The 19,032-nt window shown below is 34.5% G+C and overlaps 3 protein-coding genes across 4 annotated transcripts; 2 read left to right on the top strand and 1 right to left on the bottom strand.

Moving 5' to 3' along the window:
* Window positions 1-1,259: 1,259 nt before the first annotated feature.
* LOC116160294 (SAP30-binding protein-like) lies at window positions 1,260-2,318 on the bottom strand. Its single transcript, XM_031473471.1, has 2 exons — window positions 1,793-2,318; window positions 1,260-1,743 (listed from the first exon to the last, which is right to left on the bottom strand). Exons 1-2 carry the CDS (start codon window positions 2,316-2,318, stop codon window positions 1,415-1,417), a joined length of 855 nt encoding a protein of 284 aa, XP_031329331.1. The 3' UTR covers window positions 1,260-1,414.
* Window positions 2,319-3,632: 1,314 nt separating this feature from the next.
* On the top strand, window positions 3,633-5,061 carry LOC116171559 (WD repeat-containing protein 89-like). 2 transcript variants are annotated; one of them, XR_004145468.1, is made up of 6 exons: window positions 3,633-3,878; window positions 3,936-4,165; window positions 4,215-4,548; window positions 4,607-4,675; window positions 4,728-4,922; window positions 4,972-5,061. XR_004145468.1 is itself a non-coding variant. In XM_031488476.1 (5 exons), the coding sequence occupies exons 1-5, from the start codon at window positions 3,721-3,723 to the stop codon at window positions 5,038-5,040; spliced, it is 1,113 nt and encodes a 370-aa protein (XP_031344336.1). In that variant the 5' UTR covers window positions 3,635-3,720; the 3' UTR covers window positions 5,041-5,061. The 2 variants fall into 2 exon arrangements, 1 of the variants encoding a protein (XP_031344336.1); XM_031488476.1 differs by having other exon boundaries at window positions 3,635-3,878; window positions 4,215-4,675.
* Window positions 5,062-10,325: 5,264 nt separating this feature from the next.
* Window positions 10,326-17,538, top strand: LOC116171552 (cysteine and histidine-rich protein 1 homolog). Its single transcript, XM_031488464.1, has 6 exons — window positions 10,326-10,713; window positions 12,274-12,512; window positions 16,100-16,311; window positions 16,363-16,523; window positions 16,577-16,779; window positions 17,024-17,538. The coding sequence occupies exons 1-6, from the start codon at window positions 10,492-10,494 to the stop codon at window positions 17,049-17,051; spliced, it is 1,065 nt and encodes a 354-aa protein (XP_031344324.1). The 5' UTR covers window positions 10,326-10,491; the 3' UTR covers window positions 17,052-17,538.
* Window positions 17,539-19,032: the final 1,494 nt, after the last annotated feature.

Raw genomic sequence — 19,032 nt, 5'->3', positions numbered from 1 at the left:
TGTCTGACTTTTACTTTTTAGTACCTACTTATCTAAATAGTTTTCAGATGTGCTTGTACAGTTCTGCTTTACCACACAATTAAACACAAATATCTGTGCACTGTGGTCTTCGTATTAGCATTGTTTAAATACTTTAAACAATGGTGTTAGGTACTAAGAATCATTCTCTTTTGGTAAATTTACTCAATAGCAAACGTTATCAGTGCCGGTTTACCGGTTAGGCACGCCTAGGGGCGCCTGCCATTTAGGGGCGCCAGCCGCCAGTGTACCACCAAGTATCGTACGCCATGAGCAGTACGCACACTAAATGGAAATTCCCATAAAGATGTGCTTACTACTTTTTAAATTCAATTCCTTAGTGTTGTATCATTTTTTACGACAAAGATTAACAGTAATTACACATTCATTTTGAAATATGTACATTTACCTACTATATAACAGGATATGAAAACTGAGAAGCTGCAATTTTTGTATCAAATTGATATACGTAATCGCAGTGCTACTATGAACTTTTTAAGAAATTCTCTCGGCAGAATGAGACTTGAATTGGCACTTCTACACATGAATAGTGATATATTAGACCGCATAAATGTTGAGGAAATTTTGGATAAATTTGCTTCACAAAAGGCTAGAAAAAAAATGTTTTAGAGAACTATGACCTTTTTATTATTTAAAAATACCTTTTTCGATTCAGTTTTAGAAAATTATTATTTTTTGTTATCTTAAAACGCAAATAATACTATTCCATTGTCAAGACTAATTTTTTAATAAAGGATTTTTTTAAGGGTCGGGTGGGCGCTTAAAGGGCTGTGCCTAGGGGAGAAAATGTTCCTAAACCGGCACTGAACGTTATGCCTCTACTGTAAGCATATCATACCTTATGATAGCAAATAGGAGGCCCATTTGCGTAAAAAAACCAAACCAGTTTATTTTCTCAAGGAGAAGCAAAAGAAACAATCGTCTTATACCAAGGTCCCTTGCTACTGGTATTGTTACTCCATATACGCAATTACAAAATGGTGGAAACAAACATATTGCAAAACCATAAATACATGTGGATACCAGAAGAAACAACATTTCACGGATAATTTAAAATTCCAATAAAAAAATCTGTATTGGTTTTTAAAAACAGTTGCCCGACTCTTATAGCAATCTGTTGCAGCAATTCAGCTTTCAGGGTACAAATTTTCAAAAGCCTGCACATAAAACTTTCACAAAAACATCTTACTAGAGCTCCCAAAAAAATAATATAAACAAAATTACTAATCACAAATTTATAATAATAGGTACTAACCTTAAATACTAATCACATGTAATGTAATGTAATCACATTCGTATAGTTTTTTCACAATAAATCTACAAATGTCCGCAGCGTCATAAACTATAACACTTCATGATCTCCCTTCCTAACTCATTATGGTCTCGGTTTCTTAGGTAGTGATCCAAATGCAGATATCACTGTGCCTTTCGTGCCGGTAGCGCTACTTGTAAGAGAGGGCTGCACCAACCCGGCCGGTTTAATTGTTTGCGAAGATGTACTGTTACCCCCTGGTTGGTCCCATTTACTTTTTCTTTTTTTGGGATCTTCGTCGTGTTTTTTGGTACCCGACATTACTTCCACTTTCGACTTCCTATCCTTTTCACGTTTCTCCATCTCGATCTTCTGCACCTTGGCCAGTTCTTCGTAGAACGATTCCTTTCCCCATCTAAGAGGATCGTATATCTCTGGTGGATAATTTGTACCTGCAAACAACAAGAGTTAACCGCAAGTGCGCGACTACGATTGAAGTACCTAATTCGTTAATTCCACAAAACTGGATTAATTTCTCGTATATGCTGGGATTACGAAAATCTTTACGTTGTTGAATTAATGCGTTCATATCTAATGCATTGTTTTGCATTTTTTCATGTAATTTCAATATTTTATCTTGCAGATCGGCAGAACAATGACCTGGTGGTTCAGGGGGTAGCTGAATGCCGTCATCTTCAACTTCGTCGACTTCCGCAACAAGAGTGCTTTCTTTATCAATGATATTTACAATTGTTTTACTCCCGTGTAAATCATCAGCTTCTGCATCATCGTCGGATACATAAGTATCATCATGGTAAGAGACCAATTTGGCAACTTTTGTAGTAATTTTTGAGGGTATTGGTGTAGATGGTCGAGATGTTGGCGTTGACTTGTTTTCTGGTGAAACACTTGGAGTTGTTAACGTAACAGACCCTTGATTCTCGTGTGCATGCTCTGTACCATCTTCTTCGCCCTCTGAATCGGTATAAGATGCAGTAAGAGATGCCAAAGCCATACTTTGATTCATTTTGGGAGTATTACAAATTACGCTTATTACAAGTTTGCGCACTTTCGTGTGGCGACAATTACACAGTACTGTTTAATTACTTGGCATTTATACATTACTTATACCAAAACAACATTTAAAAACACTGAAAATGAAATTTAGTTTTGTTGAGTTAAAAAACATCAATTTTAGGTTAGTACAGAAAAAATTCTGTGATAAACTGTGTCTACGCTGCCCTGGCAAACTGAACCATCTTCTGTTTTACGTTAAGGCTTGTTTACACGAGAACAGACTTATTCAATCATGTTGGCGCCCTCGGACATGCCCTTTCAGGGACTTTCTGAGCGTGGTGCCACTGCAAATGTGATTACTAGGCGGTCACCTTTCGCAAGTATGCCCCAAGGTTAGCGCTTAATTTCTGCAACTATAGCTGAAAACAACTTACCCCCTACTTTCTACTTTTCAAATATTAGGCAAGCCATTTCCATATGAGAAATGTGTTTCGATTATCTCCACTTAAAAAAAATACTTTTACAAAATTATGTAAAAATTGGGACAAGTGTTAGTGTTTGTTTACAATGAACGTATACGTAAGAAATACATAAAACTTAAAAATTTCGCAAAGTTGAACTGATAGAAACATACGAAGGTGTTTACAATGAACGTAATTTTTACGTACGTATACGTAAGCGATATGGAGTGCTTGTTTACAATGAACGTATACGTAAGAAATACATAAAACTTAAAAATTTCGCAAAGTTGAACTGATAGAAACATACGAAGGTGTTTACAATGAACGTAATTTTTACGTACGTATACGTAAGCGATATGGAAGTCTTGCGCATAGTCGCAAAAGTTGAAAATGTTTCAAAGTTACGTACTGTTAAAGATCATACTACTATTTATTATGGTCTTTGGTTTATTGTAAACAGCGAAGTAAATTTACGGAAACGATACGAATATGTACGAGTTACAGTTTATGAAATATTTATGTATACGTTCATTGTAAACAAACACTAAGTCTTGCGCATAGTCGCAAAAGTTGAAAATGTTTCAAAGTTACGTACTGTTAAAGATCATACTACTATTTATTATGGTCTTTGGTTTATTGTAAACAGCGAAGTAAATTTACGGAAACGATACGAATATGTACGAGTTACAGTTTATGAAATATTTATGTATACGTTCATTGTAAACAAACACTTATGAACCGGTTCGAACTTCGAAATCGACAACGCATCCCCCTGTACGTCAAACTTCCTGCTGAAACAGTAGGTATATGAGACACTGACAAACTATCGACCCCTCCAATCACACATGTATCACAAATCACATGTATAATTTTTATAATTATTAATTATAACCTCACTTTTCTAATTTTCATTTGTATGGCTGGGTACTGCTAGTGTTGCATTTATAAATAATGGACCATAAAAATTCCTCGGAACTAAACTTGGAGGACTATGACAGTGACTCAAATGAAGATGAAGCGGTCAGTTCTATAAATGCCTGCCCCTTAGTCACGGAGAAGGAAATTAACCGAAAAGATGATTCTTACATTCTACATTTATCAGCGACATCGTATGCACCTCATGCACGTGTAGAGTGGACTCATTTTTAATAAACACAGCGTTCTAGTGATGCCAGCTGCAATATCCTTATCGGCACATCGAATAATTCTTGCGAGATTTTTCGTTTAGGCGAAAACCGGCTCGCCAAATTGGAGACTTTAGAAAATTTTGAGCATCCGATCATAGGAGTGCAATTTAGTCCAGAAAGTAACGATTTGATGTATATTGCTACATCTCTTGGTAATATTCAGCTGTGGGATTTGAGAACGCCTCAAAAGTTTGTCGTTCAATTCACAGGTGTGTTTTAAATTTAAACGCCAAGTGCTTTTAGATGTTTTAATTCTAGAAAAGAAAGAAGAGGGCTCGTCAAATGATCTTAAAACATTAGCTTGTTTTAATGCATCTGCGAATAATCGTCTCTTAACTGCAGGGACTGAACTTTATAAGGGTGAAGCCTTTATATTGTTTTGGGATATTAGAAACACAACTTTGATGGGTGGTTATTGGGAATCGCATACTGATGATGTTACTCAAGTTGTCTTTGATCCAAATGATGCTGATAAATTGATGTCAGGTTCTGTAGATGGCTTAATTAATGTGTACGATGTTAAACATACTAATGAAGATGATGCTTTAATGGATTCATTTAACACAGAATCTTCGGTTGAACAATTATGCTGGTATAGTAACAAGGGCAAAGATTTTATTAGTTGTATTACTCACACTGCTGATGTTCAGCTGTGGTCTCCTGACGATGCAGAGCCTTATGCACATTTTCGAAGAAGTGATATTACCAAAGCAATGAAGGTATTTTAACGAGTGTCTGTGTAGTTCAAAACATTGATATGTAATTGCTTAGCGCAAATCGGAAGCACATTGCTATGTAGCAGGTGCTCACAGGTTACTGGGGAACGAGCTACTTATTTTAGCTGGTTCTAATTGGAATGATGGAGAACACTTGAAATGTATGTCTACAAGTAACAAAAAACTGGAATCATTTGGTACATTGAAAGAGAACAGGCAAAGGGTTCGATGTAGTGTTTTTAATCAATACGTAAGTAAATTTTGTGTTTACAATCTCATCTGTAATGATAATTTTACAGCACAATCTACTTATGACAGGAGGGGAACAAGGAATATTAAATGTGTGGAATGTAAATCTGAATGTATAGACAATAAAAGATTGATTTGCATTTTTATCTTTATAAGCAAAAGGTTCCTTGAATTTTTCTTTTATTTACAAAGAGGAACACAATGATATATAAAATGTTTAGGCAGGTGATATGATATACAATACAAGCAAGATGGGTCAGTGGCTTAAGTAAGGACATGCCCGACCCCCACTGCAGGAGGACCAATTGTCTTATGGGCCGGCAGCTCTCGGCATTCATTTCCATTATAATAATAAGTGCATATAATGGATGTAACCAAAGGACCTAGATTGGGCAAAGCTGGTTTTTAATCAGGCCTTAAACTTTTCCATACTTTTGGACATAACTAAGCAAAGATGCATCAATAAATTAGATCTACTAACATTAATAATGTAACTATACAAAAATAACTGCAACAATTATATAAATCAGTTAGTTGTTTAATCTTTGAATGAATCTATATCTATTCTATGCAAGCTCCTGTTGGAAAAAGCTTTGGGAAAAAATACAATACTAATTAAGGTTTCCAATCCATAGGCAACACTACATACACCTAGGTAACGAACAAGGTAGAAGCTTGGATCATACTATGCGATCAAAAATGAGTTGATCGCCCGTTATATTGATATTCAAAACTTTTGTAAAAAAAATCTAGAATCCCTACTCCAAGATGGTGCACCCCTAAACTGATATCGATGAAATTTGATAAAATGAATGGCTATTCCTTGCAAAACCCGCCTAACGTAGGCTGAGGTAGGTATTCTCATTATATATATGGGTATTCTCACCTCATGCTTGTCTGGCACGTTATTTGTACCTATAATAATCCTTGTCTAGCACGTTGTTTTGCAAATCGCCTAAAACAACGTGAATGAGACACCTACCCATTGTACTACATAACTAAATACTCCGTAACCACCCACGTGGCGTTTATGCGTTTTACAAAACACCCTGCCAGAAGGATTATTATACAAATGACGTGCCAGACAAGAGGATACCTACCACAGCCTACGTTAGGCGGCACCGTTGAGTGTTTCACTCAACGGCGGCACGCGATTTTGGATTTCGATGCCATTCCAGTTACAGAGTATACAGACCCTACCTCTATCCATCTCTCTCGTCACGGTTTTTGTCCTTGTCCTTGTAGCTCCTACATCAAGAGTCCTATGGAAATTGTGGTAGGTATCAGATTCAGATCCTTAAAAAAAGTTATAGGTTTTAAATGTGAACCCAAGCCAAGTGCCTTCACATTATCGTCCAAAAAGTTGATCGTGTCCAATATCTAAGTACTTACTCCAAAGAATTGTTTCCTATTAAATTCCGTCATATCCAAATTCGTCAGTATTGTTGGAAAGCGCTACCAAATTCATGGCGTTAGATAAAGTTCGCAATTCCAAATATCGAATGTGGCTTTTATAGGTATATGAGACTGGCGCATCGTGCGCAATATGCTAAACGTAGTGTTCCAAGGTAGGTACCGGCGGGGTGGAAATATATCGGTCTGTTGGTTTAGTGCTAAATGAACCCCTTAAGGGTGTATTCCACTTAAAATTTATTTCTGATTGACGTATGATGGGTTGCATAATACTTACTTGTAATGAAATCGTAACGAATAAACACAGATTGAAGAATTTACCTGCCCATCAACCATTGTATAAAGCATAAGCAGGGGTCAGCAATCTATTGAAACAGAAGAGCCAAAAATTACAACTTATAAAATTTCCCAGTTTTGAAAGAGCCACAAAAAAATTTTGATTTAATATTATAGTATTTGGCTATATACAGGGTCCTGCAACAATGCGTCGGTTTTTCCTACATAGCTGATACCTGGTAAAAAATATTGGTGGTTGCGGATCTACAGAAATTATTTTTGCATGTACAGGGTGTCCCATTTTTACGATGTCAATAAATAACTGATCTTTTTAAATAGAACATCCTGCATATTTTTACTTGTTTCAATGCCATTTGTTCAAACTGCTATAACTATTCTTTTTCAAATGGAACTACTACTGTTTTATTTCGCTATTCGATTGCCTTTTGCGTTCTCTTCAATGTTTATAAGGGGTGCCCTGTGCTTAAACCCCGCAGTTTTTATGTTATTCAATATTTTTCACAAAAGTACCTACTCATTAATTAATTACGTGTTTATACATCGGATGAGTAGGCTGCTGTAATAAAAAAACAAAAGAATACAAGAAAGTAAAGGTAAACAGGTGTCACAAATTAGATAATTATTTGCTGCAAGTGTACTTTTGATTTGGTAAACAAATAAGATTAATTAAAAAGGCGAATTTCGAACAAATGAAGTAATTTCTTTAGATAAATACGGAGAGCCGCAACTTTATATCAAAAGAGCCGCAGATTGCCGACCCCTGGTATAAAGTAAACAAGTAATTACGCTAATTTACCTAGGTCATTAGCCATTGTGACGAATATGCATATATAATTAAAAATCGATTAGAAAACGCAAATCATTGTCACAGCGGCTAATCCTCAATAATTTCACTTTTCCCAGTTATTCATAAGACGTATATATTTTTTTAAACCCAGTATAGTTACTTCATGATCATGAACTATATTGACTATCTGGAAAATAACGCATGTAAGCGAATAAGTACCTACAATTAGATATATTTAAAAAATGCATATCCAAATCCCAAACATTTATTAGTAGGGGTTTTTCAAAATTTCGTCTAATTCGGGAACAACACAAGATAAATGAGGACTAACGCTTTTTTCGCAAACTATGTCTCTTTCCGAAGGATGCTACAGGGAAATAATCTCAAATTTGTATCACACTAAAATTTTAGGGGTGTTTCAAAATTTCGTCTAATTCGGGAACAACACAAAATAAATGAGAACTAACGCTTTTTTCGCAAACTATATCTTTTTCCGAAAGATGCTACATGGGTATAATTTCAAATCTGTATCACACTAAAATTTTAGGGGTGTTACAAAAAACGTCAGAAAAGACATAACTTTTAATTTACCCAAAAATAAATCACATTTTCCGTGTGAATTGTATTACCCAGTATATTATGGAATTATAATACGTTCTAATGAATCCGGTTTCTATTTGTAAATTAGTCCCGATAAACGCAACAACGTCGCTAATGAAGTCAGGCTTGCCGTATAATGTGTTGCCTACTGTACATTTATAAATGGTGAAAGACTTCACTAAACGCTACAAGTTTTCGTAAAAAATTTCGAATTAATATTTCGTCTAAAATTTTTTGTAATTTATTTGAAAGTTTGGTCGATGGCTCTATGGTTTGCTAATGTTTTTTCTGAGTATGCTACAGGGAGATTTTTAAAATAATTTGTGTTGACGCCATTTTACCTATAAAAGTTCACTTTTTATTGGCAGTGCTCTAAAAAATTGTTTTTTCTTAAATATTAAAATTTTGTTCTGTAGCATACTTTTTAAATGTATAATTTACACGACAATTCAACTCATGTATAAAAAATCACATAAGCCGCAGTGTAATTGTCACTTTGACAGCGGCAAAAGTTACCTGCAACTTTTCCAGCGACAAATGCACTAGTGGTTTTTTCACTTATTCATTTTCGAACCAATAATCGCATTATCCTTACCCATATGACTAGTTTGACGTCTGTCAATAATTGATTAGTTTGGTGAATTTCTTGTTCGTTAAATTGTCCTGCCGAATTACACTCGAGGTTTGTATTTAAACCGAATAAATTTGGGTTGTGGCAATTCAAATCTGTTTCCTTTTAGCAATTGGACTCGAAAAACTGTCAACCTAAAAATGCTCCACCTGCGGTGTCGCATTTTTATTAGTTGACAGTTTTTCTCGTCGAATTGCTAGGCAACAGATTTTCATTACCTAAACAACCCAAATTTACTCGGTAAAATACAAACCTCTTGTGCAATTATAAGTGACAATTCAACTCATGTATAAAAAATCGCATAAGCCGCAGTGTAATTGTCACTTTGACAGCGGCAAAAGTTACCTGCAACTTTTCCAGCGACAAATGCACTAGTGGTTTTTTCACTTATTCATTTTGGAACAATTATCGCATTATCCTTTCCCATATGATTAGCTTGACGTCTGTCAATAATTGACTAGTTTGGTGAATTTCTTGTTGGTTAAATTGTCCTGCCGAATTACACTCGAGGTTTGTATTTAAACCGAGTAAATTTGGGTTGTTGCAATTCAAATCTGTTTCCTTTTAGCAATTGAACTCGAAAAACTGTCAACCTAAAAATGCTCCACCTGCGGGGTCGCATTTTTATTAGTTGACAGTTTTTCTCGTCTAATTGCTAGGCAACAGATTTTCATTACCTAAACAACCCAAATTTACTCGGTAAAATACAAACCTCTTGTGCAATTATAAGTGAAAAAAATTAGCCCCGTCTTTCATCTCATGTTTTACAGAATTGAGACGAAATATAAATCGCACTATTTTCGCATAAATGTTGTAGTACTGGATTACACCCTTAACCATTTCGTAGAACTGCAGTTAATTGCTTCTTTTTCGAAAATAGAAGACACACGAGAGTGTCATCATGCAACTACCGAGAAATAACTAGATAGAACGAGAGTCATCAAAGAATACAACCGGCGTCATTCGTGTTGCGAGAAGTGTAGTGAATTTTCTAGAGCGATGTCAGGGCGCCATCAAGTCGATACAGGATTAGACACCGGCGATATTGAATAAAAACGGATGTGATGTTTTTTCTGTGAAATAGAATGTGGTTTCTTGATTTCTCAAGAAGATCTATTGTTTTCTATATAAGCAAATTGAATTTTGTTTAATATGAATATATAATCAACGAAGTGATAAATAATGAAATTCGACGTATTATAAAAGTGACTGCAAGTAAGTAATAAATATTGAATTGTTATAAATAAGAAGCGGTATGAATTTAGTTTAGCGTTAATAGAGTTAGTTCCGATGAGCAATAATAAATATTAAATTACCGCTTGTCGAAAAAAGATAGAAATTAAATTGGTAAAGGTGAATGTTGGTGATTACCGCACAAGTTTATTACTCGTCAGCGGACCTTGCATCTAAACGATTTGCTGTTGTGCCACGATACGAGGTCGCTTATTTGGAACTTGTTTGTGACCTTCGGGCTGCCACGCTTTAATTGACAAGACTTTCATGTACTTATTTGACCTTTCCCTAATAAATATTTACTTAGCAGTAAACGATAATGACGAGTGTACTACGATGAACTTTAAGTTAGATAAGATACGCTTGAGTCATTGTTGTTTCGTAATTGCATAAAAACAACAACTTTATTTATATCAATTTGTAAATTACAAATTTGTTCCCAGACCACAGACAGATGTTTTGCTATGAACGACATTGGTGGGAGAAGCGCAGACGCAACACGCCAGCGCGCACGTCACTTTAGGTCAGCTGTTTTGCGATACGCTGAGGTATTTCACTGTCAGCTGTTCGAGTTGTATATTTTGATTTTGACGTGTTTAACGCAAGAAAATGTCAGAGACGCAACCAGCCACGTCTAGCAGTGAATTGCCACCCGAACCTTCGGTAACAGTGGAAATTTTGGACGAATTTTCAGAACCCGATGCAAAAAAACGTAAAATTTCATCGGCACAAAGTAATTCCCAACTAAAAACAGATAAATTAGAACAACGATTGGGTGGTATTTTCTGCTGCGCAGTTTGTTTAGATTTACCAAAAGCAGCTGTTTATCAGGTAAGTGTTTCCATTTCATTCTATTTAATTCTATTCAATTTGAAATCCGCAATTTTCAACGCAGAATTATGTAAGACGTTCTTAATTTCTTTGTTCCTTTTAACTACTGCAGTGCGCCGCAGGCGCTCGTACGTATTGATTATTTTCAGCTGTTGCTAAAAATATTTCTTTCCTTTAGGTCTTCTGTATTTTTATTTTAATTTCGAACGTCGACTGATGTTTCAAAAATTTGGGTAGGTCCCCGATTCGTTCGCTTGCGTCCCATGCGAAACGATTTTTGAAACATTTGAGCGACCAAATGTATAGAGTTTTATATCATGACAAGGTCTATGGCCTAATCTTGCAAACAAAGAACATTCGTATTGCGCATTAACTGCGGTACTTTTTAAGTTTTTATGAAGGTTTAACATAGAATTGTTCACCTTGGGATGAAACAGAAAGTGACCCTTTAGTAAAATTGGAAAATTGGTTCTTCTGGAGGATCCCATTCATTGTTTACATCATAATTGCATCATCATGTAATGTATGATATGTCATGTACACTCCTTCGATAATTGGTGTACTTGATTTTTCGGATTTAATGTACCATAATCGATCAAATGGGTCATTTTCTCTTCATCGTTCCTGATGTGTGACTGTTACTTGATGTAAAATATAGTTGTGTTATAAATAGTCGCAATATAGCTAAACTAACATACTTAGTTACTAAATGTATTGTAATTAATAGTAATTACTTATATAGTTCCTAGACGATCATATAGCCAGGATATTCGCAGTCATATTTTTATAGAACATTCAAAAGGAAATGACAATAAATGTATTAACTTTACTTATTTAGTAATTATTCGCTGTATAGTTAGTACAATATCCTTACCCTTTCCCTGGTCTTATCAACCAAAAAGTAAGTTTGATGATGTTTCTAAGGGCACTATTAAGCTAAAAATTTTACAATGCCTACAAAAGCTTCAATTTTATTTTTTAATAGAAAAAGTCAGCATTTCAATTTTGGACAGTTCACACTTAAATTGTAAAATTTAGAAACGACATTTAAAAAAAAACTTTTGCCAAAAGGAAAGGTAGGTGGCAAAATGTAACAATCGAGTGGTGAGCCGAATCAGGTAACTATAGTAAGTTTTTGTTTATTTTTTTGTTTTTCATTGCCTTTTCCAACAAGTATTGATATTTATTTATATTAGTTCCAGGGTAGAAAAGAAGACTGGTGAGTAAGTCCAATTGTAGTAAAATTTAAGTAAAACTAAGAATAATGTTGCCGTTTTGTAACCATTATTCTTAGTATGCAGTCATTTCCAACCTTGTCTGTAAATAACTTTAGTTCTAGTCTAAATATAAAAAGGGTAATTGCCTCTTACAGCCATCTATATTAAGAATTCGAGCTAGACAGAAATTTTTCACATTTTTTCCAGGTCTGCTATAGTGGAAGATGATAATATTACTTTTTCAGATATATGGACACCAGCATTTTTGTTATTTTCATATTGCAATAAGTAGCATGTTTATTTTACTTTATTTATGAATGAATATAATGTGTATATATTACAGTGTAGCAATGGGCACCTCATGTGTGCTGGATGCTTCACTCATGTACTGGCAGATGCTCGTCTCCGAGATGAAATGGCAACATGTCCGAATTGCCGTGTGGAGATCAGTAAGGCATCGGCAACTCGTAATCTTGCCGTGGAACATGCAGTTTCTGAGTTACCTTCCGAATGTCAGTTTTGTAACAAGGAGTATCCAAGAAATACCTTGGAGAGACACGAAGAGAGCTTATGTGAAGAAAGGTACGTATATTGTTCATACACCAAATATTCTACTCATTGTCTGAATTTATATTTTGCCTTCAAAGGATCTCCAAAGAACCAAACTTTAAACTATTTGATCATTGTGTTTAACTGTATGTATTTGTGCAGGGTGGTTCTTAAATATGATGTAAATTCGGAAGGGGCTAATTCTTTGACTTATTCTATTACTTTAAGTTCATGTAAACATAGTTCTGGAAACGCTTCCTTACCGATCTACGGGGTGTTATAATTTCACCATAAGTGTAAAGTGTTACACACTAAACCTTTAATTATAATAAACAATTTCAAATGCGAACTGTCAGAACCGAGGTCAAAACTAATAAAAACAAAAGATTATTCAAATAAAGCCAGGGCCTACTAGACAATAAGAAATTTTCCTTTCATTTAGCTAACTATCGAAAATTGATTTTTTCATTTTCCCCAATCACGGTCACAAATACGAAAGAGACCAAAAAGTTTCCAAGTAAATCTGAATATCAAATTCTTATTTTACAATCTACCAATGGCGACCCGAAAAAAGTGCAGTGGTAGTAATCGGAACATGATCTCTGGATTCTGGAAAAACAACACCCTGCAGCGAGCCCTGCAGGTTCTCACTACCATTGATATGATTTGTAATGTAAGCCTCGCCTTCAGTGTAACTATGTTTATATGAACTTTTAGTCATAAAATAACCAAAGAATTAGCCCCTTCTGTATTTACATCACAATTAGGAACATCCTGTGTATCTACGAAAAAAATTCAAAAATAATTGAATTTTGATAAAGTGCGTTACCTATTACTAAATACAGTAGGCGTAGGGTTAAGATTTTTCGTGGTAGGCAATTGCGCAAAGATTACCTAAATTACTGGATCAGACGTTATGAGGAGTGTTGAGCAAATCTTGGTTTTTTGTTATTGTCGAAATTGCGAGTGTGGTTCTTTCTAAAACTCATGGGACCTTTATTTCTTGCTTCTTGGATCCTTTCTGACAATTGACCGATAGAGAGATTTCAAAACGATAATTTCAAATTCTTCAAAAGATCAGTGGATAGTGAAAAAATAACTGGTTATTGTAATTCTCGTATCCGATTTACTGTATGATCCAATAGATCTTATAGTGAAATGTCTGCAGACGATTCGGTGACAGTTTGTCCTCTTTTGAAGTTGAAGAACTGTAATTTTGCTTCTCAAAATTTGTGATAAATTTCGCCGTCCATCTGTTTGCTTTATTTTGCGTCACTCATTATTGACAAAGGTTCATTTGGAGTAACATTTTTTTACTTCAGACACATTTGGTAAGCTTTTGTCGTTCTGTTACTGAGGTGACAACATCTTCTCCTTTGGTTTTTAGTTTTTTACTTGCAACCGAAGTAAGCTCTTTGGTTTCAAGTATTTATAGTTTTGCAGTTCGGGTCACACAAAGGATTCGAATAAACACACAATTAATTGATAATAATAATAATTTCCGATATTTGTATGGGGATGGGGATCGTAAACCTTAAGAGATACAAAGTCGCTTAATTGGGCAAATAATTGCAGACTTTTACTCGTATGTAGATTTGTTTCTTTTTCAGAGTATTTTGGAGCAAACGAAGTTATGGTCAAAAAACCGAAAAATGTCATTTTCGAAAATGCGCTGGCGTTTATTTATTTTCAAAGATATCAAAAAATAGATTTATCAAACCCGTAGTAATTTTTTTTCGGCTTTTTGGTGGTGGCAAAATAAAATTTTTATCACTTGTGAGTTTCTAGTAGATCACGTCAACTTTATTATTTCTATGCCATATTGTATTTTTGTGTCATTATAAAATCAGCGATACGAAACACTTGATATTTTATTTTGTAAATTAATCTTGCATTTTTCCCTCGAGGCTTACAATGTATTGCTTATGGTAATAATTCCATGGCCATGTCAATGGTGACTATGGCTATGCGAGACAATAAAGAATCAATTTGGTTTTAATCACAGCCAGAATGTGAACTTTGAGGCAAAAATGCAAGATTAATTTCCAAATAAAGGACCAAGTGTTTAATATCGCTGATAATATTTTTCTCTCTATCGAATGACATAAAATCCAATATGGCGTCACACAACTCATTTGCATATACCGAATTCATTAGGACTAGTAACGGGTGATCAAATACGAAGTACTTTTCCCAATAGGGATTTTAAACCACTTTAATCAAGATAGCTGTCATGTGCATATGTGTTTTTTGTTCATTATTAGTTGACATTTCACCATGAATAGACTTACATCAGAACAACGATTACAAATCGTGGAAATTTATTTCCAAAATCAGTGTTCAGTGAGAAATGTTTTTCGTGCTCTTCAACCATTTTATGGTGCTCATAATCGTCCAACTGAACGCACAATGAAAAAGTTGTTGCCAAAAATTCAAGGTATTGATGTAGCAGACTTATGGTTTCAACAAGATGGAGCGACGTGCCATACAGCACACGAAACCATCGATTTATTGAAAGAAGCTTTTGATGAGAACATCATATCAAGAAATGGAGCAGTGAATTGATCACCTAGATCATGTGATCAAACGCCGTTAGATTACTTTTTATGGGGTTATCTCAAATTACTTGTTTATGCCGATAAACCACAAACTATTCCTGCATTAGAAGCGAATATAACACGTGTAATTAATGAAATTTCGGCCGAAATGCTCAAAAGAGCGCTTGAAAACTGGACCCATAGAATGGACCATCTACGAGTCAGTCATGGTCAACATTTAAAACAAATTATTTTTAAACATTAAATGTCATGAAACGAACTTACGTATCAAATACAATTTTTGATTATTAAATTGAATTTAATGAGTTTTATTTCAAAAAAACTTTCGGAAGTTCTTATTTGATCACCCTTTAGTTACAGTTACAGGCAGATTACTTGTAACTTGCAGACTATCTGATTTTTACTATATGCAATATGGTTACCTTTACTAGAAGCATCTGAGATTTTAACCAGAGATACTTCTAGTAAAGACAGGGATGCTGCATATTTGAAACTTCAAGTGTGCGCATGCGCAGACTGCGCAATGCTAAGATTCTTATTTAGAATATTTATGCCATAACTTATTTTGCTTTGTACACATAAATAGTCAGTTACTTGAACTTTCGGGAAGTACTGATCAATTGAAAAAAAATGCGCTATAGTTGCGAAAACTTTTTTTCATTTTCTATATCATATTTTTCATGAAAAAAAATACCACTAATTTTACAGTTACAGTTTTACATTTACAGCGTCATATTGTGCGTTTGGGGCTGCTGGGGTTTCATCAGGGTCCAAAAGTTGGCTGTCTTTAGGTTTGGTTTTATTTTAATGCTCTACACTCTACATGACAACGGAACATCACAAACTGATTTCGCTGGTCATGATGATGTTTTCCTAAAGATGTGAAAATTGTTATTAATGCACCAACTTTTCTGTGCAAAGAAATTCAAATGCTCTGCGCCCATGACATGAGTAAATACTTTTGCTGCATAACCTTTTTAACAAAAAGATAAAAAGATGCCAAAACTAGAATTTTTCACACTAAATTTGTTGGGGCATCATAAAGCATTAACTTTGTTGTAGGATATCTAGCTGTAAATTTAGCAGAATTGGGTGTCCATGGAGAGGACCAGTACACGAAAGTGTACAGCACGAATCCGAATGTGCACATCCAAATCGCAGCGGGTTAGAAGTGATGGACGCACTTCAAGTTATCGATCAAAAAAGCGCCATTGAGCGCAAACTGTTTGATTCAATCTTTGAGCTGTTGGGATACGAAAAAATCACTTTTAACGGTCAGTGTGGGGTACACCTTTCAAATCAATTGAGTTAACTGTGTCTTTCAGATCTGCAGTTAAAACCTTACAGAACCGAAGAATTTGTTCATCGGCTCTTTTATGAAACCTCGCGTTTCTCGGCCTTTAATAACCAGTGGGTATTGAAGGCTCGTATCAACAACATGCAAAAGGATCCCACACAAAGTTCGGAACGCGAAATGACGTATCAAGTATACAACATAACTCTTTGTTAACAGTAGTTACAAGTGATGATATTTTTCAGTTAATTTTAAAGACTAAGACTACTGTTCCGCTAAGCATGCATTTCTTAATACTTCGTGGACCATTCGGTGATATGAAGGTACAACCACAAATACATCGGTTCGATTTTTCTGAGCAAGAGAATGAGAGCCCTTACGTTCCCCTTGCACTGTCTGATAGTGCAGAATGCAATAGACTTCTCGCTTCCAAAACTATAAATTTTAGGTAAGCAACTCTGGGAAAGTGTATAGTATGAAATTATGTCATAATTAGAGCTCAAATGATCCTGCCATGCTACTTTCCAATCCAAGTCACTTTTAAGCGTTTTTAATTGCCTCCCAACACATTTTTTTTACCAGTAAGACCATTTCTACCTTAAGTTACAGTTAACGCCTTCTGGATTATGACCTTATTTCATACGAGTAATTTTTTCAATTAACAGAGTTAACTGCTTCATTCTTTTTTGCAGATTAGTGCTCTTTCTAGCATCCAAATAACTGTTGATGACAAGCCATTGGATCATATGAGATCGTTTTATTTTTATAATCATTTTGCCATAATAAGCAGCTCATCGAAGGAAATTGCGTAATAACATTTTTATTCATTTCTTTTACCATTTCTATACATACATATTTATTGTTATCCGTCTGTAACCTAAAGTTCAGTTTGTCTTCATAACTATCTGTTACAAATGTTTTTATTTATTTCAATTATTTCATTCAGAAAGAGCAATTTCATTTTTATTTATATATAACTTTGTTGTAATGTTATTTTTTTACATTTTTACATGTGTAATTTCAATAAACTTATGTAAGGGTGCAATTTTTATAAAGAAAGAGTTATTTAAGAAAAAAGATTGTATGATGAGATATATTTATTAATTTATTTAAAACGCATAGAAAGTGATTATTATGTTATAATAGTTAGAATATCAATTAGTTTATATTTTTTGTCGCACTAGGTTTAATTGTTTTAATGAGAAAATGCTATCAACCAGATTTTTAAAAAATACAGAAATCTATGTTAAAACTTTGTTTTATTTTATACATATCTTTCATCTTGCCTCTAAAAAGACTCCTTCATTTACAGTGCTTTTAGAAAAGTGGCGAATAGCGTTGCTTAATTTTATAATGTAATTGGAATACATATGCGAATGGAATAGACTGCACTCTACATGTCATAATTTTCAATTTGTTATGAATGAGCGAAAAACAGAATCATTGAATTTATAACTATATAAATTCAATGACACAATGATGAAATGAAATGTTCCTCTTAAAAATAAAAATGAGGAAAATGGCACATTACTAGCGTCAGCGAACTAGTAATATTGAAATAGGAAACCAGTGCAAAACTCATTTGCGTTTTTGCGTATTTTTGAACACCAAAGTTCAGTGCTTTATGGCAGCCACTTTCTAAATGCGCCATAAGCTTTAATAATAATCATTTGAAAAATTTGTTTTGAATCGCTTGAATCTTTTAATATAGTATCCCTGGTTTGCCATATTGTATGCTGTCTGTTTAGATTAAAATATATAGGGTGTTCCATTGAAAAAAATTAGGTTAGGTCCAGTAGCTTTTTTACTTGACCTCGTATACTTATTTTGAAAATACAAGTGCCACCATGCTCAGAAAAGCCCCGGGTAATATGCGAACTAATTTTGAAATAATTCAGGCTGGCCAATAGAAAGTCTGCTAAACGACGCGATACATTCCGCGCCATAATTATTAATTATTCCGTTTTGACAGTTGACGCTTCACGTTATTTTAGTTTACACTTTGCTTCTTGTATTTGCTTTATTTTACGTTTTCCGTCTCCAGTTTTATACAAACCCGTCTTTTTCAAGATACATATTGCTTGGCTCTACGATCTGATAAGATGTAATTCCCTTAAAGTGTTATTAAATTTTGCATCAGAATGTACGATCTAAATTTCTAGCGCCCTCGGACACGCCCTGTCAGGGACTTTCTGAGCGTGGTGTGGTGCCACTTGTAGATAGTAGATTATGCTACAATCATTTGTAATAAACATATTTCCAATAACTTGATGAACTAAAAAATAAAGGCTTATCTAAAAATAAAAAAATGCAACATTTTCCCATTAGTGAAAAATAAAAGACTGTAGGCCAGTTTAGTTTTGAACATCGAGTTTATTTTTTAAAAAATACATGGGGACTGCGAGGGCAATTTATTTCTATCAATTATAGTTTGAGTTACACATTCTAACGACCCAATTTGGCCACCCTATACAGAGAAAATAATTTACACACAAACGTGAAATTGTCCAATTTTAATAGTGACATAATACAGAATACAATAAGCACTTTTCTTTATATTTGATCATTTATGAGCACGCTATATTGCGTCATATTAACCAATTTTCAAGAGCGGGCTCTTGCCTTGCCTCCCTCATTATTTAGGCAACTACCTATGGAAGATAGGGATCGTCCATTAATCACGTGATGTATTTTAGCGACT

Source organism: Photinus pyralis, unplaced genomic scaffold (assembly GCF_008802855.1).
Source record: "Photinus pyralis isolate 1611_PpyrPB1 unplaced genomic scaffold, Ppyr1.3 Ppyr1.4_LG1, whole genome shotgun sequence".
Lineage (NCBI taxonomy): Eukaryota > Metazoa > Arthropoda > Insecta > Coleoptera > Lampyridae > Photinus > Photinus pyralis.
Note: the sequence above shows the minus strand (reverse complement) of the source record. Positions and strands in the feature narration are given on the sequence as shown.

What these genes read in the sequence shown, in the direction of transcription:
- LOC116160294 (XM_031473471.1), bottom strand. Translation starts at nt 2,318, where the DNA reads ATGAATCAAAGTATGGCTTTGGCATCTCTTACTGCATCTTATACCGAT. An exon ending in TTGTGGAATTAACGAATTAG is followed by an intron (nt 1,744 to 1,792) that starts GTACTTCAATCG and finishes TGTTGTTTGCAG; the next exon opens with GTACAAATTATCCACCAGAG.
- LOC116171559 (XM_031488476.1), top strand. Translation starts at nt 3,721, where the DNA reads ATGGACCATAAAAATTCCTCGGAACTAAACTTGGAGGACTATGACAGT. An exon ending in GTTTGTCGTTCAATTCACAG is followed by an intron (nt 4,166 to 4,214) that starts GTGTGTTTTAAA and finishes TTTTAATTCTAG; the next exon opens with AAAAGAAAGAAGAGGGCTCG. An exon ending in GTAGTGTTTTTAATCAATAC is followed by an intron (nt 4,923 to 4,971) that starts GTAAGTAAATTT and finishes ATAATTTTACAG; the next exon opens with CACAATCTACTTATGACAGG.
- LOC116171552 (XM_031488464.1), top strand. Translation starts at nt 10,492, where the DNA reads ATGTCAGAGACGCAACCAGCCACGTCTAGCAGTGAATTGCCACCCGAA. An exon ending in CAAAAGCAGCTGTTTATCAG is followed by an intron (nt 10,714 to 12,273) that starts GTAAGTGTTTCC and finishes TATATATTACAG; the next exon opens with TGTAGCAATGGGCACCTCAT. An exon ending in AACGCGAAATGACGTATCAA is followed by an intron (nt 16,524 to 16,576) that starts GTATACAACATA and finishes GATATTTTTCAG; the next exon opens with TTAATTTTAAAGACTAAGAC.